The sequence below is a fragment of the Hippocampus comes genome, unplaced genomic scaffold, assembly GCF_001891065.2.
Source record: "Hippocampus comes isolate QL1 unplaced genomic scaffold, H_comes_QL1_v1.1 scaffold256, whole genome shotgun sequence".
Classification (NCBI taxonomy): domain Eukaryota; kingdom Metazoa; phylum Chordata; class Actinopteri; order Syngnathiformes; family Syngnathidae; genus Hippocampus; species Hippocampus comes.
The window spans coordinates 139,255-164,119 of record NW_017806249.1 but is presented as its reverse complement, the minus strand read 5'-3'; the positions used below and the strand labels follow the sequence as shown (position 1 = coordinate 164,119).

General features: G+C 44.4%; 1 protein-coding gene across 1 annotated transcript in view; it reads right to left on the bottom strand.

Annotated features, from left to right (window-relative positions):
• Positions 1–1,060: 1,060 nt before the first annotated feature.
• nlgn4xa (neuroligin 4 X-linked a) overlaps positions 1,061–24,865 on the bottom strand; it is a 60,580-nt gene continuing 36,775 nt past the window's right edge. Inside the window, exons 4-6 of the mRNA XM_019857457.1 lie at positions 7,266–7,451; positions 3,878–4,667; positions 1,061–2,438 (exon numbers count right to left, since the gene is read on the bottom strand). Coding sequence (XP_019713016.1) covers positions 1,550–2,438; positions 3,878–4,667; positions 7,266–7,451 — 1,865 coding nt within the window. The 3' untranslated portion in view covers positions 1,061–1,549. The remainder of the gene's footprint in view (positions 2,439–3,877; positions 4,668–7,265; positions 7,452–24,865) is intronic.

Here is a 24,865-nt window from a genome sequence, read left to right as displayed (position 1 = left end):
TGCGGTAAAGGGGAGTGGGGGGGGGGAATGCAATCAGACCTCCCTTCCCCAATCCCACCAAAACAAGCAGCTTTTAAGAGAGCTGTAAAAATAAGAGGGTGAAACGTGTGCCGTTATGCTAGATCAGAGGAGGATTTTGACCGAATGATGTCACAGACGTTTTAAGAGACCAACACCCTGTTTTAATTGGTGATAAACGGGTGACTCCTTTAAAGTCAAAACCTCCTTCGATTTTCCACCCCATCTCTCTCTCTTTGTAGAAAATACTTTAACATTTTATTAAAAACATTGCAGAAAAAAATGTACACACGTGTCCAGCCAGAAATCTCGATCATCACTTAAGGCAAAATAGCAAACAAATACTTGATAATAAAGTAACCATTTTGAAATGTATTTATCTCCACGAGTGTGGTTTTTTTTTTCTTAAATAGATTTAGCAGACGTCCCGTCGTCCCCGTTGTAGCGCAACAGATGCAAAACAAAATGAACATTAATGATGTTCTGTTTTCATGTCATCATAATAAATAGAATACTATTTACATTCATTCGCTTGCTTTGTAACCCAAAATATATCACAAGCCCCACACGATACTTTACATATTGCTCGCGTATGAATAAAATTTGAAGTATGTAACATATATTCCAACATTTATTCCATTACAACTCATGTTGATAGTGCTTAAAAAAAAACAAAAAAAAACAAATGTAATAGATTTCTGGCCAAATTGTAGATGCAGACAGAAATAAATAATATAAATACAAAAAAAATTAAAATAAAATCACCTAACAGCAGATTCGATTAGTCCTCATTCCTAGAAGTCTTGAACTGAGAGAGAAGTTCCTTGCAGACATCTTGCATCGACACACAAAGCAATAAAACAAGATTTACTTCATGGCCTGGAGGCCCAAAATGCACAACTCTCAAAGGCTACATTTTGACGAAAAAAAAAAACAAAAAAACACTGAATGAAGGAGAAAAGATAACTTGTGTTCATATGTACAGTATTTACACATAACAACAGAAAATACCAATAGGACACTTCTGAAAAGTATTCCTCTCTTTTTTTTTTTTTTTTTTTTAAATTATCACATGGCGATTTCTTTTGATATCAATACTTTTCTACCCAATCTGAAATTTATAATCAATACAATGCGATTCCAGAAGAGTCTCTTTGTATGTCCATCGTTGCAATGCATTTGTTTGCTTTTTTTAAATTTTCTTTTTTTTTTCTCTTTATTTTTTTTTAACAAGATGAAAAGCAATTCAGTCATTCGCTGTCCTTTTTTTTTTTTTTTTCTGTTGATAAAACTCCATGAAGCTCAGCTCCAAACCGTTATTTCTACAGGGACATTCACAATTCCGATTGTCTTTGTTTAAAAAGACATCAATATTTCCTATATATGCTTTGTCAAGAAGGCAGCGTAGCAAAATAACTTCGACCTGAAATTTTCGGAGTCTGTGCTTCTCGTCACTTCCCTTTGCCTTTTTTGTCAAATCGGTTCTCGCGCTCACAGCGGGGGAATCCGGTACGGTCCGACCCCAACGGAGCTATACCCGTGTGGTGGAATGGCCGTGCGGCAGGTTGGTACTGTTCTGGCTACCGCCAAAAGTATTGAAGTTGTGCAGCGGCTGCATGCCAGCCAGTGAGTTTGGGATCATGGTGATGGTGCTCGGCGTCATCAGCGGGATGTCGTCGGGCGAGCGGCGCAACGTGAGGGTGTAGTCGGGCGGGCAGGCGAGGCGCAGCGTGTCGTGGACTTGCATGGCCTCGCGCTGGTGCTCGTGCTCCAGTTGCTGCTGCTTCATCTGCAGCGTCACCAGCTCCTCGCTCCGCAGGTGGGCGACGTCGTTGGCGGCGGAGGGCGCGTTGACCGGCGTGGAGTTATGCTGCGGGGTGGGCGCGTGGGGGGTCGAATCGGCGCGGCGCTTGTCTTTTTTGTAGTAGAGCGCCGCGAAGGCCAAGATATTCAAGAAGAGGAGGGAGGCGCCGACGGCGATTGTGACGCTCAGCTCGGTGGAGTAATCCCGCTTGGTCTCGATCAGCACGGTCGATTCGTCGATGAGGTCGTCGCTTTTGCGCGGGTCCGTGGTGTGCTTGGTGTTGCCGGACGGCACGCCCGGATGGCGAGTGGTCGAGGGCCAATTGTTTTTGCCCGGGAAGCGTTTGGTGTAAGGGTACGGCGTGGTGTCCTGCGGGGGTATTTTGGTGGTGGTGGACACGTACTGGAAGAATTCATTAATGTTGTGAAGATGCGGCACCAGCTCCAGCCAGAAGGCGACCTTGGTGGCGCGGTAGTGGTCTCGGACGCGAGGTTTGAGACCAATATGAAGGTAGAGCTGGTCTTTGGGGTTATACTTTGTCCAGGCCACCTCTTCGAACCTGTTGGGCTTTGTGTGAATGAACTTTGTATCCTGTGGGACTGGCTGATTTGGGTCCCTGAAAAAAACCCAAAAACAAACGAGCGAGACAAAATTATTAAATAATCATCCTCGGCTCCAGAGATATGTTTTACATTTTCCATGGTGGGAACACACACTGAAAGTGATAAGAAAGATCCACAGAACCACATGACGAAACACGGGATTCATTCCCAGCCAATCGAAATGGCTCCCTTCATTCCCTTTAAATTCGGCACAGGAGACGCGCACGGTCCACGCGGTGGAAGCAGAAGGGAAAATAGTGCAGAAGATCGGCATGTGCAGAGCACGTCTATAAGGACCTGCAAGATCTCTCGTTGCGGATGAGGCAAAGTTGGCTGCTGGCGGTTCTTTTAAAAAAATATCTTAAAGATGACAATAACGATTATAATACATTCGATGAATTGATTTCGACAAGGATTCAGCGTTTTTAATAGAAGCTGATGTGATTTTTATGAATGAAAGATGACGACGTCCATCACACATATCGGCAGAGCACAGAAACTGTCTGCCGAGGCCCACCAAAACTGAGACCTGGTTTCAATTGGTCTGAAGTCTCGTCTTCATCCTGTCAGCAAAGTGTCTGGTGTGGCAGGAGTGTGAAACAGAAAACGCCCTCGCTCGCTCGGAACGCCCAGCATGACGTAGCGCCGCTTGTCCGCCGGTTTTTATGCCGAGTGCAAGTGCACCTGTAGACAGAAATAGCGCCTTGCAGGTTCCAAATAACCAGACTGAATGCTATTTATCCCCCCCCCCCAAAAAAAAATCTATGCGATTTAGATTTATTATTTTTTTTATTCAACAATTTTAAAGCTTTTGTAATTTGCATTTCACCAAACAAATCATCGACATGATTTGTTTTATTGTCGTCTCAAACGATCGCCTGTGGTTGCTTTGAGGTCAGAGTGGAGTGTCTGCTCCCCAAACGGTGACTGCATTCGGGGCCGTACGCATCGGGCTGCTAGCATGTGGTGGGATTCGCCGCAACGCCTGTCATGGCAGCCTAAACATATGTTCCGACAATATGCCACTCCACGGCAGATGAATGCGCAGACATTAACGCACCGCTCAAGGCTCTTGTTCTTCCCTGTGAGCTTTTCTTACATATGGTCCCATTAAGCGTTCAATCAAGTCTGTAATAACGGTGACATGACGACGAGTAACAAACATTTTCATTGGCTGTTGTATTTCCAACTCTATTGTTCCTTTTAAAACAATAAATCCAGTGTGAGACATATTTGGTTGTTATTTTATGGAATGTTGTGTGATACCGATCAATGTTGGTGTTAATTTATCGTAAAAACAAAAAAAAAATCTGTAAAAACTACAACCTAGCCTGGATGTAACCAAATCACCGCAAAGACAACAGATCTTCCGTAGCGACTGTCTGAGAATGAGACCGATATGTCAATGAGGCAAATCCTAAAAAAATGAAATGAGGTGGAAAATAATATTTACCCCGTTTTGGCAAAGTTAGTCCAGTAGGTCATGACGACAGCACTCAGCATCACGTCGTTTTTGGAGAAATTGCAGTTAAAGAGATCCGTCGGGCCAATCATCGGGATCCCGAACACGTAGGGGACTTCGTCGCCGTGGGCCGAGTCGGCCCAGCTGGGCTTCATGTCGCTCTGACAGTGGTGGTAAAACGCGTAAAAGTAGGTGGGCGAGCCGTACTGGGCGTGGAGATCGGCTGTAGCCACCGCTGGCGCCACCCACTGGTGGTCTGTGAACAGCGCCACTAAGGTCTTGCGACGGTTCTCCGGATTCTCTTTGTCTGCCCAGTCGGTGTACATGAACTTGATGGTCTCGCGTAGGGTGTCCTTGCCCTCGGGGTAGCCGTACAGGTGGTCCACAAAGTCAGACACGGCAAAGTCGAAATCGTTGGCCGACACGCCGTCCTCACTGTCCACGATCCCGTCGACGAACTTGAATCCCTCGCCTTGATTGACGCCCAGCATGATGTCGTAGTTGAGGAACTCGCCTTGCTCCATGAGGATTTGGGGATCGTCGGGTATCACGTCGCCGTCGATGACGGGGCCGAAGGCGATGTGGTACTTTGCCGGCGTCACGTACTGCTCAATCAGCTCCTTGTAGTTCTTGTTCTGCAGGCACTCCACCAGGTCGATGGTGTCCAGCATATTGCAGCCCACTTTCTCGGCGAGGGCACGCGTGTACTTGGCGGGCTGGTAGTTGACCGCCCAACTGGAAAGTGCCGTGCCGCTCTGGATGATAGCTTTCTGGAACATATCTGAAAAGGGGCATCAAGAATTGAGTGCGATTCACTTTTTGTGGGAACGCACCTCAAAGTGCAATCGTACGTCACGTTTGAAACACGGAATATTGATGTGTCACTTCTCCGGGTCGCCCATGGAAAGATGCTTGGAGCGGGATTTGGATTGCTTGCTTTGTTCAGCTTTTTGTTCGCGGGTCATATGAAAGTGATCTGTCTGGGATTTCGGTTCAGGGCTTAGTGCAAACAGAATGAGCCAGAGCAAATTAACTCGAAGATTAAAGACAGCGGTGCCTTGCAAAAGGAGTCAAACCGCGTTCAGGTTTTTCAAGTCACAAGCTGTCGTTTGACCAATTCTTTGCTTTGACTTCGGAGAAGAACATTTGCGATAGGAGCCCTCTCTGGTGGCCGGGAAGTCTAGTCACAAGCCGCAGGTTGACAGGCAGTCAACAGTTCTTCACAAGAGAGCCCTCAAGATGTTTAAATCCACTCCCTGTTTACTGCCAAACTCAAAACAAAGATGATTACGCGTTATGTACCGTATTGGCCCGAATATAAGACGGGTGTTTTTTTGCATTGAAATAAGACTGAAAAAGTGGGGGTCGTCTTATATTCGGGGTCTAGACGTTATACCCATTCACGACGCTAGATGGCGCCAGATATCATTGAAGCGAATGCTGAACTTGACTCCCCAGGCCAAAGTGAACCCCTGTCACGAAGAATAAAAATAAAAATAGCGGTTGCACGAAGAAGAAAAATAAAAAAATAGCGGTAAGAAAGAAAAGAGAAAAAAAATAATGGAAGAGGTAACAGAAAATGGAGAAACGTAGCGACAATCTGGAGAAAAGTGGGTCGAAGGTCGGCCAGGTTAACCGGCAGCTGAGGAGAAGTTATGATGTCATTTCCATTTCAAAAACCAGAAGTCATTCATTTACGAATGTGATTGCACTTTAGTTTACATATTTATTCAGATATTAAGATTTGAATAAGGCAAAATAACATGCTTTTTTCTCAAATATATTGTTAGAATCATTTGTTTCAGATGTACTGTAATTATTTTCTGTATAAAAACTAATTTGGTGTTCAAAAAGTCTTTTTTCAAACTTGAGTCTTGAAAAAGAGGGGGTCGTCTCATAATCAGGGCCGTCTTAAATTCGGGCCAATATGGTATTTGAAACAATAACACAGATTTGCCTGAAGAAAGATCACCGTAGCAATGACAAAAGACCGTCACAATATCCACATCAGGGGTCACCGACGTGCTGCGTGCGGGCACCGGGTCGCCCTCGAGGCCAACGGGAGTAGCCTCGAGTTGGAAATATGGCTCACCAGTGATGGGATCTTGCGATTTTCGACTCGTAAAAGAATTGGAAAATGTCAACACTGGCAGAGATTTCTAGAAATAAAGTGCTGCATATTGATGCTGATGTTTGCTAATTCTGAGATGTGAACATTCCTCACAGCAACATTATCCATCTGTCCGTCCGTCTATTTTCAATACCACTCATCCGGAACTGATTTTTTTTTTTTTTTTTTTTACAGCAACATTATGAAAAGTAATTTCAGAAAATGTCATATTTCAGAAAGGAGTCTCAAACAGGTCGCCCTTCATGTTGATCAGTACCTAGAAAGTAGCTCTCGGTTCGCAAAAAGATTGCTCACCCCCGATCCACATTTTGCCAATTGCTTGAAATTAGAATGATTGCAGATTCAGTATTTTTTAATTTTGGAGCGCTATTTATCCACAGGCAGGCAAGAGAAAACGATGACTCAAGGAGGCCCCCCAACCTCCCATTCCCACCGCACCCCCCAAGCCCGTTAAGCAACTTTCAAGCTTTTGCTGCTGCCACTGTTAATTAAGATGTCGGATAGCGGCCATATTTAGTTCTCTCTAGTGTATGAGGACTTATCAAAAGCAGTCATTTTGAATCCGTCAAACACAAAATGGGAATAATTAAAAGGAAGGAAGGCTGGATCTGAGGTTTTAAGGAATATGGTCCACAGACAGGCTCGTAAATACTTCCTCTGAGGTCAAATCAGACACGATTTTATATGACATATCGGTGCCATGATAGCCGCTTGACTACAGAATCCTCCCGTAGTCACTGCAGTTACTTTTTTTGGCGCATTGCAGGGTTGAACATCCTTTAATTCCCCCTAAAATTTCCGTCTTTATCATCTGGCCCGTCAGTAATTTACCGATTTCAAAGACGATCGCGGCAGACTGTGTAATAGGAAGTTCAATCGATCGCTGTCACTTTCAGGATCTGCGCGTTTAACCCAAATCTCACGCCACTAAATTGGCACAAAAGAATGCAGTTTGAACGATGACTTTCGAAGACCCCTTTGAAATATGATGCCATCATAACTTCCCCCCGGGAGGTCCGATCTTTTCCTTTCATTTCCTTCAACAAGGAGGAAAAAAAACAAACAAAAAATGAGAAGACCTTTTCATGGCTTCTTGCAGCTTTTTAACATACGGTGATGATTTCATTTGAACTTCGGAAGGAGACGAGAAAAACGTCCTCAAGTAAGACCGGACGTCACCGAAACATGATGAAACATGTTGACATGTCGGCGAATCTTGTCGAAGCCCGCGTGAGCGAAGAGATGTACCTTCTGAGTAATGCGAGAGGGTCAGCAGGCTGACACATGAGGCGCCGGCACCCGAGCCGAAAATGGTCACTCGTTTTGGGTCTCCTTTGAAGGCTTGGATGTTTTCCTTGATCCACCTGAGAGCCTGAATTTGATCAAGCAGGCCGTAGTTGCCCTTGGCCGCCTGGTCTCCGGTGCTCAGAAAGCCTGCGGTAAGGAACAGAAGCGGGAGTTAAGCAGGCGCCCGTTTTACAACCGCCGCTTTTTCGATGAATTTTGTGAAAGCAAATATTTCCACTTGATGGCGGAATGGCAGGCCCTCGTAAATCACAGGGTTAGGAAACGCATCTAATTTTCAGGTTGTTCACAAAAATTGTCAAAGCGGAAGCAATATGGCAGTTAATTTGTTTGCTGAGGTGTTCCGGAATGTAATTCACCGCTCGTGCAAGCAAGTACAGATATAAATGTACAGCGCTAGGCTTAATTGGCAGCTGATCACAAAGTTTTAAGGATTAATTCAATTCGGGGTAATACTGAAGCTGGCGTGATGGTTCCGGACCAGTCGGAAACAGGGGCGGCTCACACAAATGCAGACAGAGATAAGATTGAATAAAAAAAAAAAAAAAAAAAAGTTTGATTTATGAAATAAGGTCGCGAGAGCAAAGAAGTGCAACATAAATCGCTTGGGAACAACCCGGGGCTAAATAACGCTACTCATAAAAGAGAAATGAATAACGCAAAATCACTTGTCCAATAAAAGACAAGGAAAAGCCAATCGATGAATAAAACAAAAACGGGCCCAGGATAACAATACCAGAACAAAACTGAGGTAACAAGAGAAACAAACCAGAATACCAACGTTAACGAGTCGATGTTCTAACTTGCTTTTGGTTAAGTGAACTGTGTCGCTGCTTTATTAAATACGTTTTACTGACATCTGATCGTTCTGTTGGTGTTTCCTTGAGCGTAGCTCCATCTAGTGGATGCATTGCAGATTGTGTCTTATAATGCGGTGCGTCCAATATAGGCAAAAAAATAAATAAATGGGCCATTCAGTGAAGGTGCGCCTCATAATCCGGTGCACCTTTTAGTGTGGAAAATACGGTCCAAATTTGTCCAGCGACAGACTGATGACAACATCCGTTTGTCTGGCTGCATGCTCGGCCACAATCTTTCACAACCGATAGACAAAATTTGCCCAAAACAATCGGAAAGGCTGCCTGGGGAGAACTGTTGGCCTCTCCTCGCCAGGCCCGCGGGCTTGGCCGGCACTGCCTGGCAACCAAAGTCTTTCCCTGCGAGCCCACCAAAACTACAGTGTCAATTAAAAATGAAAGGGCCACTAGGTTGGAGGGAGAGAGAGAGAGAGATGAAAAAAAAGGCAGCAGAGAGGTAGCCTGTGGCTCACTGATAGAGAGCAACTTCAAGTTTGTCAAAGCAAAGTCCGGGGATGAGAGCAAATGGGCGGGTGAGAATGACGTCGCCTCTGGCGGCCTTCGACGGCCTGCGGGGCGACCAGCGATTCTGGCCGCAGTTCTTGTCTTCCATCTCCGCTCGTTTGAACCGCCTGCTTTTGTCATTTCTCTCCTCTGCTTTCTCAGCGTCCTCTCTCACCTCTTCGCAAAAGCGTTAAGACGTTTGCCCACAAGGCGCTTCTGGAAATGTGTAAGGGTGCATTTCAGAAACCTAAAAATAGCACGTCAAACATAGCCGGCCGGAGTCCAGTAAGGAGTTCGACAGGTTCAGTCTTTAGCACTGTGCAAAAATGATTCCAAATGTTTACGTTTAGATTGTTGCCGCAAATGAATTCTCAATGTTGTCAAAACGCCATATCTTGAGTGAAATCTTCTTTTAGTGCGGGGCAATGTCGGCACATTCACCCCACACAGTGATCAGACCATGTGCACCTCCGTTCTGCGATGGAGATTTGCAAATATTCACGCCCCCGTGAAAACTCATTTTGGAGGCTCCGCGTGGCAAAACGAACCCCGGGGTTCCAACATACGGCCCGCGGGCCGGAACCGGCCCCCCAGGAGGGTTGATCTGGCCCGCAGGATAATTTAAAAGTGAAACAACGCATTAAAGACACAGAATGAATATTTTTAATAAAATGCAATTTGTGGATTATCCGCTAGAGGGCACACTGTTTTGATCACAGTAGAAGACAACATTGTTTTGATCAGAGAAGAAAACAGCAGTCTCAATCTGTCACTAAGACAGACCCAACACAGCAGACGATAGGAAAACGCCAAATGCTTCTTTATACCAAAACAAAGGAAAGACATGATATTTTGGTTATTCATAGCACAGTATGGTATAATGTTAATGGTCCGACCCACTTGACATCTACCAAGTCTGTATGTGGCCCACAAGTGAAATGTGTTTGATACCCCTGCCGCACTTGACAGCATTACAACATGTTAACTCGATGTTGGGTTTATGCTAAGTTGGTCGACACAAAATGAAAAAGGAAACATGTCTAACGTCATGGAAGGGGCCACCGGCTTGGAGAGAGAGATGAAAAACCGGAGACAAAAATAGGCGGAGCTAGATTTCAAGAGTTTTCCTGACCAACCAAATGCTGAAAATTGATCTTAGGCAAACATTCAATCTGGCCAGTGCGGCAGGCAAATGAAATCCCAAGCTAGTAAAAAAAAAAAAAAATCTACCGGTATCTTGATTCGTTGAAACTGTCTACATTTGTTTGTTCCACGTTGTTTATACATTTGTTTCTTGGGGACAGTCGGCGGAATACCATCATAGCGGCGCGAAGTGAAGCTCCACCGTTATCGCCGAAATTTTAACTTCAGTCGTCATGCGCACGTTCAACAGGCACCGACGTCATAACACTCGTTACAGTATAGCATCGGCCAAACAAACGCAACACACTCGTCTCAACAACTACATTCAGCAAAATAGGGAGTCGTGTTTGGAATCATTTGGTTTCATTGGTCTCCTGTACAATTTTTATGGCTTTGCATCAAAATACGTCTTGACGTAAAACCAGAAGGGATCTCGGTCTGTTCCGTGTACAGAAAAATAATGTTGATTCCCGGCTCTCGGAAATGAGATTCCAAGCAAGTGACTTGGCTCAATTCACAAAGCACGATTCCAGCCCATTCTGCAGCCGGGGTTATTTATTCTCCCGAACTCGCACAGTTTCCCGGTGACACTAATGAGATGTAAATAACATTGGAGATAAGAGAGCTTTGCCTATGATGTGGCACCAATGATGGGGGGGAGGGGGGCGGTGGGGGGGGACAAAAAAAATCATTGTTAGCGATTTCTGTAACCCGCATGAGAAACGAAAAAGCTCATTTCCATCGCACTTTATTTCTAAATGGTAATGAACAAAAAAAAAAAACATCAATTATCTGACAAAACTTGAATAGAGTTTTTTTCTTTCCACCTCCTCACAGAAGAAAACGTGACGCAGAGAAGTGCCTCCGTACCCCCGCCCTTGACAGTTCCTAACAAATGTTCGGAGTCCAGGGGGCATGATTTCCTTTTACTTAGTGACATTGAAAGAAAAAAAAACCTCCTGAAAATAGCATATTCATTTTGGTATCCTTTTAATTTAACAGGGAGGGAAAAGCGTGTGCGGCGTCATCCACGCCGAGGCCTTCATCCATCACACTATTCTAGCGAGAGACAGCACACTCTGACAACATGACGGTTATACTAGTTAATTGTGCTCTGTGTCCAGAAGATAATTTGCCCCCATAGCTGAAAGTCGAAATGTTAATTAACAAAGGGAATGACAGGGAAGGGAAGTGTGAGATACGATGAGCAAAGCCAGCTCAGCTCCAACCGTCCAACCGAGCATCCATGCCGGGGAAGAGCTGCAGCTTAGCTGTAATTTGGAAGTGTTGATACCCGCAAGAGGCCTCGGGACATGCCTGTTTTTATACAACATCATCTCCTGCGTGTCGTGTTCCTGCTTTTCCGCCTGCCTGTCCTGCTCTTTTGTTTTTGTTTTGTGTTCCTAGTCGCCCGGCTGAGCGTTGCTGCGTTGCACCTGCCGTGAATAATCATCAGCTCGGTATTTTCAATCCGGCAGAAGTTTTGCTTTGCTTTTTACCGTCCATCGTCCCGACGCTTTTCTTGAAGAAAATTACTGATCTGGTGTTTGCCAGTCATACTTGGCGATTGTTCAGCTCTTCCCAGATCTGGCAAGTTTCATGTTAGGTTACAAAGGTGTAGTCCGCTGCTCTCCGCTGAGCAGGCATAAGCACGAGCACGTACGGACGTGGTTCGACCAATCAGCGTGAGCGTGAGCACGTCCGCACGTGGTTCGACCAATCAGCGCTGACGCAACCCACGACACCGTTCAAAGAGGCTTTGAACAACGACAACAGCTAGGCTAGCTAGCAGGCACGACGCTCGAGGTCGGACGAACACGTTCTTTCTGGTAATCTGTGTTTTTCCTTTTTTTCTGTCCAAATATATATATTTTCTACTACAATAGCAGTCCACGGTGTCTTTTTTTCGTTCCACCGGGGTTTAGCTAATGTGTTTATGAAGAGACCAAAATCTCTTTAAAGGAATAACATTTTGATTGAAAATTAAAAGCAGGGGGAAAAAAAGTCTGCTGACTGCGATTTACCTTTAAATGTGTGCATGTTTGTGCAACCACATGTCATATTCATATTTCCCCTTATAAAAAGATTAAAAAAAAAATCTTCAATTCAGCTGTACAGATGATTGGTTCCATTCGTGGTGAAAAAAAGTTGCCTCATGATTTATCTTGGTGTCATTTTTTTTCATATCGCAATAACCTGCCGTTTGAACAGGGGTGTGTAGACTTTTTGTATCCACTACAGACATTAAAAAAAAAAAAAAACTGTTTGCATTTTTCCTCAATCTGTATATCGTATGCAGGTGCCACATACATTTCGGCTGCTTTTTCAGCTTTGTGTCACTGCCAAGTGTCAAAATGCACATACTGTAAATATATTTGGATCTCCCCAGGATCAATCCGACGGTACTGCAGAGATCCAGAGGTTGGGTCAAACAAGAGCCTTGACTCGCGGTGCAAAAATTCCAAGGTTATCACTGATAAATAGAAGCCCTGTTTGGACCCAGTCCATTCTGAATACCGTATTTTCCGCACGATAAGGCTACAATACTGGCTGCGGTTATGCTATGCATCCACTACATGGTGCTACGCTAAAGGCAAGATAAAACAGTTGGTGTGTTCTTTTGAATAGATAATCAATCCACAAACCTTCTGCGCAAGTCTTATGTGAGTTTTATGTGAACATCTTTGATGTATCACTTCTGTTTGAGTAACAAGGGAAAGTTGTTTGTTTACTTTTGACAGCGCTGGATGTTCCGCACCAGATCAGAGGAAACGACGAGTTCATCTGCTGATCTAGGGCGAGCCCGTTTTCCCACATACGCACACATCTACAGTATGTATGAACCCTGCATACGCAATAAACTAAGACCAAAACCAGGTCGGAACCTCAAAATTTGTAACTTCAAAAGAGTCACACAGCACACTGACAAAACGTACTGATGTTAGACACAAGCATTTCATTGAATACGATCCAGAATTCGTGGTATTGCTTTGCTGAGGATGTCACACATGATGCACCTTGCCTGAAATGTTTCACATTTCACGTCCACGTTGCTCCCTCCACAGTCTGGATCACAAACGGCTTCAGTCTGTAAAATACTTTCGACTGGCATTTCCAGTAGATGTCACTGGTTGTGCTCTCAACTCGTCCTCTATAGTTCAACATGGGTGCAGGAGAGATATTATTAGTCTCTCCCTCTTCTCCTTATTCTTCTCATTACGCAATGAGGCCAACCACCAAGTGAATGAGCTCAGCTCTCCTGTTTCACGGTGCGAATTTACGCACTCTTCAACTCTCTTCATCTTCACATAAACAGCCAGGTGCTTTGTCGTGCATTTCAGAATAATTGACAAGCTACGGGTAGTTAGTCGTAGGGTGGCACTTTCTGCTGTTAGCTAGGAGCTAACTAATTGTTCGTAGTTATAAAGAATGAATACTTTCCAAGATGGCGCCCGAGTAGGCAGCCGTCAGCAAGTGCTCTTCAAGAGCCTTCCCTTTCTTGTTGTTTTTTTTGTTGTTGTTGTTTCTGTCTTTTGTTTTGTCACATTGTGTTTGGTGTTAGGTCATGTGGACCCGATGTGGATTGCTTTCAGCGTTTTATGGCCACGACATTCGTCAAAGGAGAAGAATCTGTGCTTGGTGGTTGCGCCTTCTCGGCAGCACGAGTGTGCCAGCACTGATTTTTGATTGGGAGGAATGTCAGCGCCATCTGACTGTCGTTGCTGGACAGCCCCGGGGCGCTTGTGTTTTTTGCGCCTGAAATGGGCAGCATTTTTCACAGTGCCGTTTTGTTCAGCGGAGATGTCGGCGCTGTTGGACAGTCTGCGTTGGTGCGGGTGCATGGATGGCTGCTGAAGTTGAGGATGAGGAGAGAGCAGTGTCGGCGCAAAGCGCATATGCGTATTTGTGACTGGGAGTCGCCGCTTGGAATTGAAGCGGATTTATATGGAAAAGGAGAACTGAACCAATCTTTTATTTTTCGTCAATGGACGCTACAGCTTCTTGTTTACTTTCAAACTTAGCTTGCCACTGACATGTGCACATTTTGAGCATGCCGTCTCTGACCCTCTGGTGAAAGGACATTTTGAATCTCTCCGCTTTCATCTATAACCGCTTCAAACAACAAAGCGTATGAGGGAAAAAAAGTGGTTAAGATTGCACAACTGTTTTTATGTTATGTGTGGTGTTTATTATTTACTCTGTGAACTGTTTTGTAAAGCGCTTTGTTACAGCTGCAGCTGTTTGTGAAAGTGCACTATAAATCAGGATGTATTGTATTGTATTGTACTTTCTTGAAGAAAAAAAAAAAGAAAATCTTTTGTCCATCCCTCACGTTCTTTTACTCCCTTCCCTGCTTCTGACTCACCCTCTGTGCACTAAGGAGAGCAATCGTCGTTGGTGCTCGCAAGGTCGCGGGGAACTCGTGGTCCTCTAGCCGAACAAGTGGAACGGATTGGAAACGAGGGCTCTCCGCCCTTTGAAGTGAAAGAAGCCAATCGATATTTGAGCGTATTTAATGGAATAATAATCGGCGCTTCTTCCCATTCTTTACCTTACACTGCTTTGAGTCGGCTCTTTGTGTCATCCAGACACTCATATAGGCCCGTAGCATTGAAGGTCGAGGCCGCAGTGGAAAAAAAAAAAAAAAAAAAATGTAACAGGGACGCTCTCAATATGACAAAGTGGAACGTGTTGAATAACGGACACACAGCAAGGGCAGTCTACTTGGAGTCATGCGAAACCCACAGATTCATCATATTTAAGTGAATAATGATAAATTAGGTGTATATTTATTTCGAATCATTCACTTGCCACTTGACATAGCTCCTTCGGTGATTTTTGGAAACAGAAGTGAATTAAAAAAAAAATCAGTACAATTCAAATTCAAAATGTTTCTGGCCCCCTAAAATAGGCCTAACAGCACCATTGCTTAGCGTTTCACCTCATATTGAGAAAAACCTTGTGTGACAGAACCTTTCAAGTCCACGGGGTTCTCTTTGGAGACGCCCAGATGATCCGAAAGGTTTGGAAAGGGTTGGTTGAAAACAACACAGTCTTGAAAGTAACGCAACCTTCTTTGCAATCCTTTGTTGAAACTCCTTCGAAATCAATATGCTCAGTGGCTGACAAATAATCCCGGCTAGTATTGCTTCTGTATTTACAAAAGAAGCAAACGTTGACAGGAGGAATTCATTCTGAGTTGATAAGGTTTGCTTAGAAATAAAAATAAAAGGCCCTTTTTTTTCTCATGAAAAAAAAAAAATCTATTCCGATCTTCTTTTGGGTGCGTTTAAATATCTCGGAGGAGGGCCTTTCATTAAGGTCGGCCTTAGGCTTTCCAATGTGATTTATGAAGTTGTGGGAATGAATTAATACTTCAAATTGCTCGGCGATCCATTTCACAGGTATGTGTGTGCAGTTTTTCAAACGTCGCAAAGATAAATATATACAGGGAGGTCACACACACACACACACACACACACACACACACACACACACACACACACACACACACACCAAAAAAAGAGAGAGCATTCATATGCCGGGGACATATTTCTCTGCTGTGAGCCGCACTCGACTGTGGCAAAGTGTGATTGGTTACACGTCCATTCAGCCGGGACGCTACCCTAGTGATCCACCAGCGTATGGTAATTAAATTCTGCAGAGCTAATTAGAATCTATTTGACATCCGTGGGGAGACATTTGCACAGCTTGCAGAGCTGCGCAAACAACTCACAGGCACAAGCAGCCATGTGCACTGCAGCCATTTTTAAATCGGCAAAGATGCTGTGACAGCATGCAAGGTATATTGTTGGCTATCAGTGGGAGTCAACACCCACGTTTTCTTGACAAGAATCTCTTCCATGTGCCATCACTCGTCGAAACAGCGCATTATGATGCAAACTGCGTTTGCGGAAGTTGAGCTAAGCAGCAAAATGGACCCGTTTTTAGCTATCTCCCGGCGGCGGCCATTTTGCCCCCTTGTCGGCTGAAAATGACATCACACTTGCTCGAGAAACACCGATGTCGTTTTCAGTCGACGGGTGGATTTGACTGCTTAACTCAGATACCACAAATGCAATCAGAATGCCGAGTTTAGACCAGTCGGGCTGCACAGGGCATATTCATGAAAAGATAAGTTTGGGGTTGACTTCCTCTTTAAGTGAATAAAATTAGAAGTGTCAAATTATCATGTTAATTGCGATTAATTAATTACATCACATTTAGTGCGTTTTTTTTTTTTAATCACGTTGATCTACATTTTAATGTCTGCCTTTTTTGTTTATGTAGGTGGGTTGCCTTTTTCTAATAGCCCTAAAATGAAAATAGGGGTTTTCTCTGCAATTTTTAGATTAGATTAAAATACAGATTAATTAGATTAATTAATTACAGACCATAATTAATTAATCACACGTTTTAATCAATTAATAGCACTAAATAAAATATTTCATTATATTATGTTCATGTATAACAGACCTATTGATTCATTGGCCTCTTTTCTCATGTTGGAATTAGCCCTCTGAGCTAATATAAAACATTTTCTCAGTGTTTACGCAATAAATATAAAAAAAATGATCCACCCAGCCCTCTGTTTTCTATTTATCCTCTTCAGCACTGGTGTCAAATCTGGCCCGCCACATCACTTGATGTGGCCCGCAAAAGCAAATCAAACATGCCAACTTCTACGATGATTGCTCAGATTGGTACCAAAATTTCAACTTCTCATATGTAATAAATAAGCGAGATATTGTCTCTTTGCAAAGGGAGGGAATAAAAGTCAAAAGTTTCGTCAACTTTTTCATCCTCATTCTGTTACGCGGAAGCATTTTTAAATACATTCCAAATGGAAGCGCTGTTGCAAGACTGGTAATGTGGTGGAAGGATTAAAATTTTGGGGGGGGGGGGGACCAGTTGGCGTTTATGGAGGGATCATGAGCGAGCTCAAAAAGAAAGAAATTGTAATAATCAATCACAGGCGACGAGACTGTGAACAAGGACGACAGTGGAAGTAGGAGTGAAGGAGGGGCGATGGCGATTAATATCACAGCGATGAAAGTATGCAGATCATGTGATGTTATTTATGAGGTGATAAGGCACTGTCGAAGATGATACCGTGGGTCGAGGGGTAAATGGAGGCGTTGCCTTATAGAGAAACTAAACAAGAAGCATTTAAGTTTTGTCGCGACTGAGTTTGACAAGAGTGGCGCAGAAAAAGGATTAAAGGTCAGAAAACGCTGATGAAAATGGGCCAGAGAACAGAGCACTGGCGGTGTGGACTGCACCATTGTTGGGGTGATTGTAGCCATTTTTTTTCCCCACAGTTGGAACAACCCAAATAGTGAGATCGTAAGGAGGCAGTGACAAAAGGAAGCCGAACGTGAAGGCAGGTTGGAAGCGCGGCTGTCAAGCGGCGCTCGAGCTGACTGGTAGACGTTTTCACTTTACGGATGACGGCTGAGTATCAGAGCGGGAGTGAAGAGAACTGCTGGAAGGGAAGTTGCTGATGTTTGCACTTTGCGTTTGAGTGGATACGGGCGGGGCGGAGAATCTTGTCGAGCAGCGAGAACACGGATGGGAAGTTGTCTCGACTGCCTCTGTTTCATGAATGCATCACTGTTTCAGTGACGGGAAACTCATTAGCAGACAAGTCTGCGTTTGATTTCAACGACTTAAAAAGACAAAAAGAAACAGTATACTAACTATATACTGTTTACATTTGTGTATGTAGGAACTATAAATTGGGTACATTGAACAGGAGTCAAAAGAGTTTTATGCTAACGCTAACTGTCCCCAAAGCACAATGCTGCCACAGTAGATGTTTTTTTGGGGGGAAGGGCCAATACCTTTTTGGAATTATGCCCAAAAGGTTTAACCTTTAGTTTAACTGGACCATAACCAAAGCTCCCAAAGATGTGGGCAAATGTGTTATTGTATATTCCCCCCAAACTTGCCCAAAACTTGCCATTTGAGAACTGGGCTGCATCGACGTTTTCTACCCTCTGTATATTGAAGTCACGCATTACTATTGTGAGAGATAAAAGAGTCCATGTGTGAATACGAAAAGCCATCAAGGCAGAATGTTTGCTCGACGCTGTCAAACGAGCAACTACAAATACGAAACTTATTATTGTGACTAAGAAAAGAAGTCAGAGCTCCCGAGGCCTGGGATTCAGCGAGTGTCCATTAACGTCAGCGCGGTTGTCAGATCTGACCATGTGTCATTTCCAAATTGCGTCTTCCGCCTCCGCTCTTTCATTTGCAACCATGATGGGCCGGCCCGGGGCAGGCCTGCTGCTGTTGCTCCAACACCCACATCATTAAAGTGTTATCATCATGGACATGTGATGGCACGCATTCAAACACAGCCTGTTAGGAACTGACAAGCCTGGCAAAGAATATCTGACAAAGCGCCTACTAAATATTCAGAATGAAGGAATTGCAAGCAAGCCTGCAAGTCCGTCTTCCCTCGCTCGCTCGCGCTCTCTCTCCCCCACATAGCCTTTTCTCCATCACTGAGTCGAGCCGGAATGGCAGCCCCCTACTTACATTTCCAAATTGCTTCCGAAACGTAGCCAGCCATGACAGATCTGCGCTGGGCAGGGGACGGAATGAGGGCAAACGCAGAGGTATAGGTTTCTGAAATGAAACGTTTCAGTGAATCATGTCTTCTGAAAGTAAGCTTTTACAACAGAGGCTTGGCAACGGATGCGTACCAAAAGTGAGGCCACCGCTGCAAGGACAGAAATTCATTTTCGTCTACTTTTTTTCCCCTCACCAAATTTTTTACTTGTCCTGCTCCTTCCTTTAAACCTCAATTCATTTTTTTTTTTTTTGATATCCTGAGGCCAGGAGCCGATGGCAGACGCATATTCTGCACCGTTCGCCTGTCAAGTCACGTGACTGACACACAAACCATTCACATTCACATCTCCAGACAATATGGAGTCATGTTTCTGCGCCGTAGAAGGAAGCCGCAGTCGAGTGTGACTCACGCAGGCCCAGGGAGAAGACGAAAACTCCGCTCCGAAAAGCCTTTGATTTGAAAAGAGCTTCTTACTGTAAGACAGCAGTGCGACCCACTTGTCCACTTTTCTGGTCCATTTCATTTCTTTTATGTCTTGACTCACTCTTCTTCACTAGCTTATATATTTTTGGCATGGAACTTCACACACATTCATTTTTCTCACGTTTTTTTGTTGTTGCTGTTCATAAGCTTTCTCAATAGTTAAAAGAAAAGCTCCCCCTTGTGCGTATTGTGGGACATTACACCCATGGGCACAACACTCTTCTTAGAGCAGGGGTGCCCAATCACCGATCCGCAGACCGTAACCGGGCCTCAGCCCATTTGGGACCGGAGACCGACCTACGAGCTGTGAGTAAATTTACTGACGCGACCAAAATGTACAGCTAAACACGCAGCTGCTGGGCAGCCACGACTTCCGAAGACGAAACTATTTTGACAAGAGACGTTTCCTCCCGAGGAAGCTGTTGTGCGTGCTGCGTCGTCAAAAAACAAGACAATACACAAAACCTGTTGAATCATTTGAACAAGTAGCAAAAATGTGAGCGGAATTTGAACAGCCTGCCCACGTAAACGTTAGCTGTTTAGTCGCTAATAACTAGCCAGCAGCCACCGGAAAGAAGCGGCACTCAATCGCCGTCAAATTTTGATCAGTCATATTTACAAGTAGCAATGATGCTAATGACGTACGTAAGATCGCGATTACGTTTACGTTATGAGGCGAAATTGTCAGTCCTGATTGATCCATTTCTTAATAGTCTCCTGTGTTATTTTATTTTATTCTACATTTGTTGTAGAGTTGAATAACACTGTTTGAAATGAACGGGGGGGGGGGGGAATCGAGCTTAACAAAATGTTGAATGACTCTATTATTATCTTTGCGCCAGTGCCTGAAAACTGGCAATTTAAAAGCAATGAAAGAAACGGTTTGCCGCTCGGCGAACAGCATGTACTTGTCTCAGCTGCTCCGTGACACGAAAAGGTTGCGGGGCGCCGTCTTAGAGGACACGGAACATATTTAAAGGAAATGTATAATACGGTTTTGCAAGCTTTTGTGTGGCAGATTCATCCCACAGAGAACACGACTTTGCCGAGATTGTATTTTCCCCTTTCCAAAGCCGTGCGGCATCTCTTACATTAAGGTGAAAGAAATTACTGCAGGGGTTGTGAGGTTGGGGGTGGTTGTGGTGGGCGGGGGGGTTCTCGGGAGTGACAGTTGGTCCTAGTAGGGGACTGCTCGGCGACAGTGATGGAGTGCGAGCAGCTTCGACGCACATTGCCGTCACGTCCGAGCAGTCATTTGTAGTCGAGGCAGATTTCCGGCCGCACACCCCAGGAGTGTTTGCAGATTTGTGCTGCTACAAGCGATAACACAGAACCGTGGACGGGATGAATCACCGTATGCTCATTCACTCTTGAAGATGAAATGCTACGGCCGTTTCATATCACGGATGTACCGATGAAAATGATCGTGGTGTTATCACAATATTTCAGATGCGTGAACCTAAAGCAGTTCTAAAAAAATATCAAATAATAATAAACAGCAACAAACATTCATGCAAGGAGGACCCCCACAAAATCTATTTAAGAATTAAAAGGCAATAGTAACAGTGATCAGAGATGCAACAGAGATGACTAAAAAAAAAAACAAAACTCTTTTTCATCTTCATTTTTTTTCTGTTAAGTTGTTCATACCAGATGAGAGCAGACAAAAGAGACCACTGAAGAATTCAAAGGTGAAGGCTCTCGCTTCTTCTGAATGCACTTGTATGAGTTTCAGTATTTCTAATTTCCAAGTCAAAGCTAAAAGTTCCTTTTGAAGGTAAGTTAAGTACCCATAAATTGTGCAATTTGGAGAAAATTAGTTTGACTGAAAAAAATTCCTTCCAAGCGATCTTTGATGGCATTTCAAAGCAAAACCAGACAACGCAAACAAAACTTATTGTCTTCGATAACAGGCGAGTCCAAAAATCCTCACACAACTGGAAAATTGCACTGAAAGGAAGTCCTATTGTAAATTAAAACAAACAAAAAATGGAATTGCAGGATTCAGAAACGGGGGCGGCTCAGTGATCCAGTGGTTAGCTTGTCGACCTCACAGTGCGGAGGTACCGGTTCAATTCCAGCTCCGGCCTCCCTATGTGGAGTTTGCATTTTCCCCCCCTGCCCTGCGTGGCTTTTCTCCGGGTACTCCGGTTTCCTCCCTCATTCCAAAAACATGCATGGCAGGCTGATTGAGCATCTAAATTGTCCCTAGATATGAGTGTGGGCGTGGATAGTTGTTCATCTCTGTGTGCCCTGCGATTGGCTGGCACCCGGTTCAGGGTGTCCCCCGCCTATGACCCGAAGCCGGCTGGGATAGGCTCCAGCACCCCCCGCGACCTTTGTGAGGATAAAGCGGATCGGAAAATGGATGGATGGATGGATTCAGAAAAGCAACCTCAAACGATGCCGTGACAGGCATCAGTCGCGGCTCTGTTTTTGTCTTCATGGCGCTTGGCAGCTTTTCGCGTCGGAACTCCTCAACTATTCCTGTCATACACTGACGTTGTTAGATTTTTAAGAGACTTATTTTATCGCAGTGTTTTGGTCCAAGTGTTTCATCCTTCTTCTCTCTTCTACAACAGCGCCGAGTGGGACTGCTTTTGGCTCGATCTAGGTCACAAGGCATTATTAAATCCTCTTGTTCAACAGCTGCCCTCACACACACACACACACACACACACACACACACAAAACGAGCCACTACTGTCACCCTCACCGCATTCCATCTGTCCTCCAACATCTGTGTTTTCAAATCCATTGGAGGTACAACAGGTCAAACTCAGCTAAAAAGGCCGTTTGGACGTTCATTATGCTTGCTCATCATCAGGTGGGTTCTTCCTTGTTCAAACAGGAGTGGATGCCGACGTTCAACGTCAAATGTTCCGCGTCTGTCTTGGTCATCTTCCTAAAACCGTTCGGGGGTGGTATTGCTTTGATGCAAACAAATTGATTCTGAAACCGGCAGGTATTCATTCACACTTGGGCCATTCTGGCAGATATGTTGCCCGTGTACAAGACAATCCTGCGCACGGGGGAATAAGTGTTGAGTTCTGGAGGGTAACAAAGACTTGAGACTGGTAAGTGGACTTTCTTCATGTATCCACTTGAATTTTTTATCTTTGTAAAGCTAACAAAAGAGAAGTCGCAAGGTCTGGGCTAAGTCAGAACCAGTTTGTGGTGGGACATCTTAAGTTCTGTTTGGTCTGTTTGTTCACATTCTAAATTGCTAACACAAGCACATTCATATCTTTGTCTTAAGCAAATAGCCATTGAATTCTTAACACTGTTGACCTCTTGGGCTTAAGAGACCACTTGATGGCGCCATAGAGTAAATGAAGCACCATGAAGCTTTGCTACACGTGCAAACCAATTGGCTGCAAAGTTTCATTGCTTCATGAGGCTTCATTTGGCCATCACTACTGAAAAGAAAGTAAAAATAAGTCGAGTGGTCCTACTGGCTGGACAGACTTGACCCCAGAAAATGGCGTCGCCGTGTGCTAGCGGATAACTAGCAGCATGCCTCGACCACCGTTCCTGAGACCAGCCTCTCCCTATCTTGAGCGTGAAAGATCGGATCGAATATCTGGACTGGTGTCAAGATAAAATCACGCTAATTGGCACTTTTCGAACATACGTCCGCCACCAGCTTCGCCGCATCTTTTCAATTCACTACCTAACCAAATCACCAGTGCATCAAATTTGAAGATGAGATGTAGACTTTCAAACATCTGATCGCTTACATGTAATGCGACCCGAGTGAACAATTCAATTGTGATTTATGGACCTCGGTTCCTGAAAGCTTCTACGGATTCAATTGTGCCACACAGTCAAAAGGAAAGAAACTAAACTAAGAGCGCTTTGTGGTATAATCCCCCAACCTGTGAGACCTTAGCGGTCACCGCACTTGGTAAATGTGTATTGCGTTGGCAGTAAGTAAGCTAAGTTATTGTTTGTTCATTTCTTGGCTGGCATTAAGACAGAGAATTTCTGTGCTCGTGGTGGTGGTGACGGTGGTGTTGGGGTATCACGGGAAGTCGCAGACGGGCCGTCGTCAGTCATCAAAATGACACTCCTGTTTTTGCTTCAATTCCTCATTCACTCTTTAACTCCACAAGACGTACTTGTATGTCTAAGTCTTTTTTTTTTTTTTTTGCGTCAGAGAGAGGAGGAGGGGATGATGCAATCTGTGAATGAGAATAATGTTTCGAAAACCTGTCTGATAAAAGGAAGCAAATCTCGCAGTCTGTACTTGTCTCTCACTTTGGAAAGGGAGTCTCCCAGACGTCGGCGGTACTGGCAATTGCCAATGGCGGGTAATATTTGCTGACCGAATGTTTTTAGAGATTAAGTAGGAACGCTACTGTTGTTTGTTTCACGTCTTGTGAAATCATTTTTCAATTCACATCCACGTATTTGTAATTGACATGTTTACACAGTATTCCATGTTCATGTTTTAACATCCATAAATGCTCACACCGTCTTATACGTCACAGTTGGCGGCCATTTTATTGGAAATGGGCACAACAAACTACCGCTACAATGTACAGATTCGTTATGTCCCTCGAGGTACGTTGTAACGAGGTTCCACTGTACTGATTTCAGATAAAAGCAAAATTATAGTCCCAGGCTCCCAGGGCCTGGGCAGCGAGGTCTCCCAAGAAACAGCGGCTCTAGATTACTTTGCGCTTGCCTCAAGCAGCACAGAAAAGTACCTGTGTGAGCTCGCATAACATTTCCTTGTTTGATTTCTGTATTGATAGACAGTTGTCATGCATTCGTGTCATGTTTTGCTTTGGTGATGACGGACAGCTATGACATTTTCTTGTTTCCTTCGACTCCGATATATTTTCATTCCTCTGTTTGATCACGTTCTTTTCAAGTGATTGTGAGAAGCGATGACATTTCTCATCTCTCCGTGTGACTTTCTGTGATGACGCACAGTTAGTGCAGTTTTGTCTTTCGAGTTCGAGCTCTGTGATGACAGAGAGTTACCGCTACGTCTTTCTAATTTCCTGTGATGGATGACTCAGTCATTTGTGAGTTAAGCTGCAAAATATGTCACAAACTTCTCTCTTTAACCCAGCGGTAGAAGGCGCTCTTGTTTGAAGTGCTGGACAGCAGAGGTCCCCAACCCCCGGGCCGTGGACCGGTACCGGTCCGTGGGTCATTTGGTAGCGGGCCGCACCGAATGACTAAAAAAACTGACATGACTTCCGTTTTATTCATTTTGGAATCTGAAAGATGTTTTATTTTGAAAAATTAACGGATTCTCTGTTACATCCACCGACAGTATGTCACTCTTGACGCAGATCAAGGCGTGCTTCTCGGTCACGTGCTAGGTTCCCGCTAAAATGAAACCCAGGAGCTAGCAAAATGAGTAAAAAACAATTGTCTTTGGAAAGTTTCTTTGGGACGGGGAAAAGGCCCAGCCAGGAGACAGAAGAGGACCCGACGACTTGCAAGAAAAAGAAGGCTACATTTAATCGACAGTATCAGGAGTCCACCTTAAAATACGGATTTATCTCAACGGGAGATTCTCATGCATGAGTCGTATTTTTCATGCACTTTGTATTTGTGGTGTCTCTTATTTTGAAGGCACGTTTAAACGTTACCATAGCGACCAGAGTGTTGCGGCCAGATGGGACATTACTCGTGTCATGATTCGTGTTTATTATTATGTTAAGAAAATACCATCATTTTCATGCAGGTCATATGCTTGTGGAGGCTCTCAGTCGTACAGGAAAGTTCCATCGTAGAAAGGGTTCTGTCAGTCGTCATCTGTACCTGTGGGTAAAAAACAAAAAACAAAAAAGGACGTTTCGCTTCTCTCACAGAAGCTTCGTCAGCGGTAGACAACCCTGAAGTCTCCGTGAAGACTCCGGGAAGTTGCTCTGCGCCAAAAGGCTGAGCGTGGCCTGTTTGAGGACTGGGTGGGGATGGTTAGTCACGCCCCTATGGTGAAGAGGCCCATT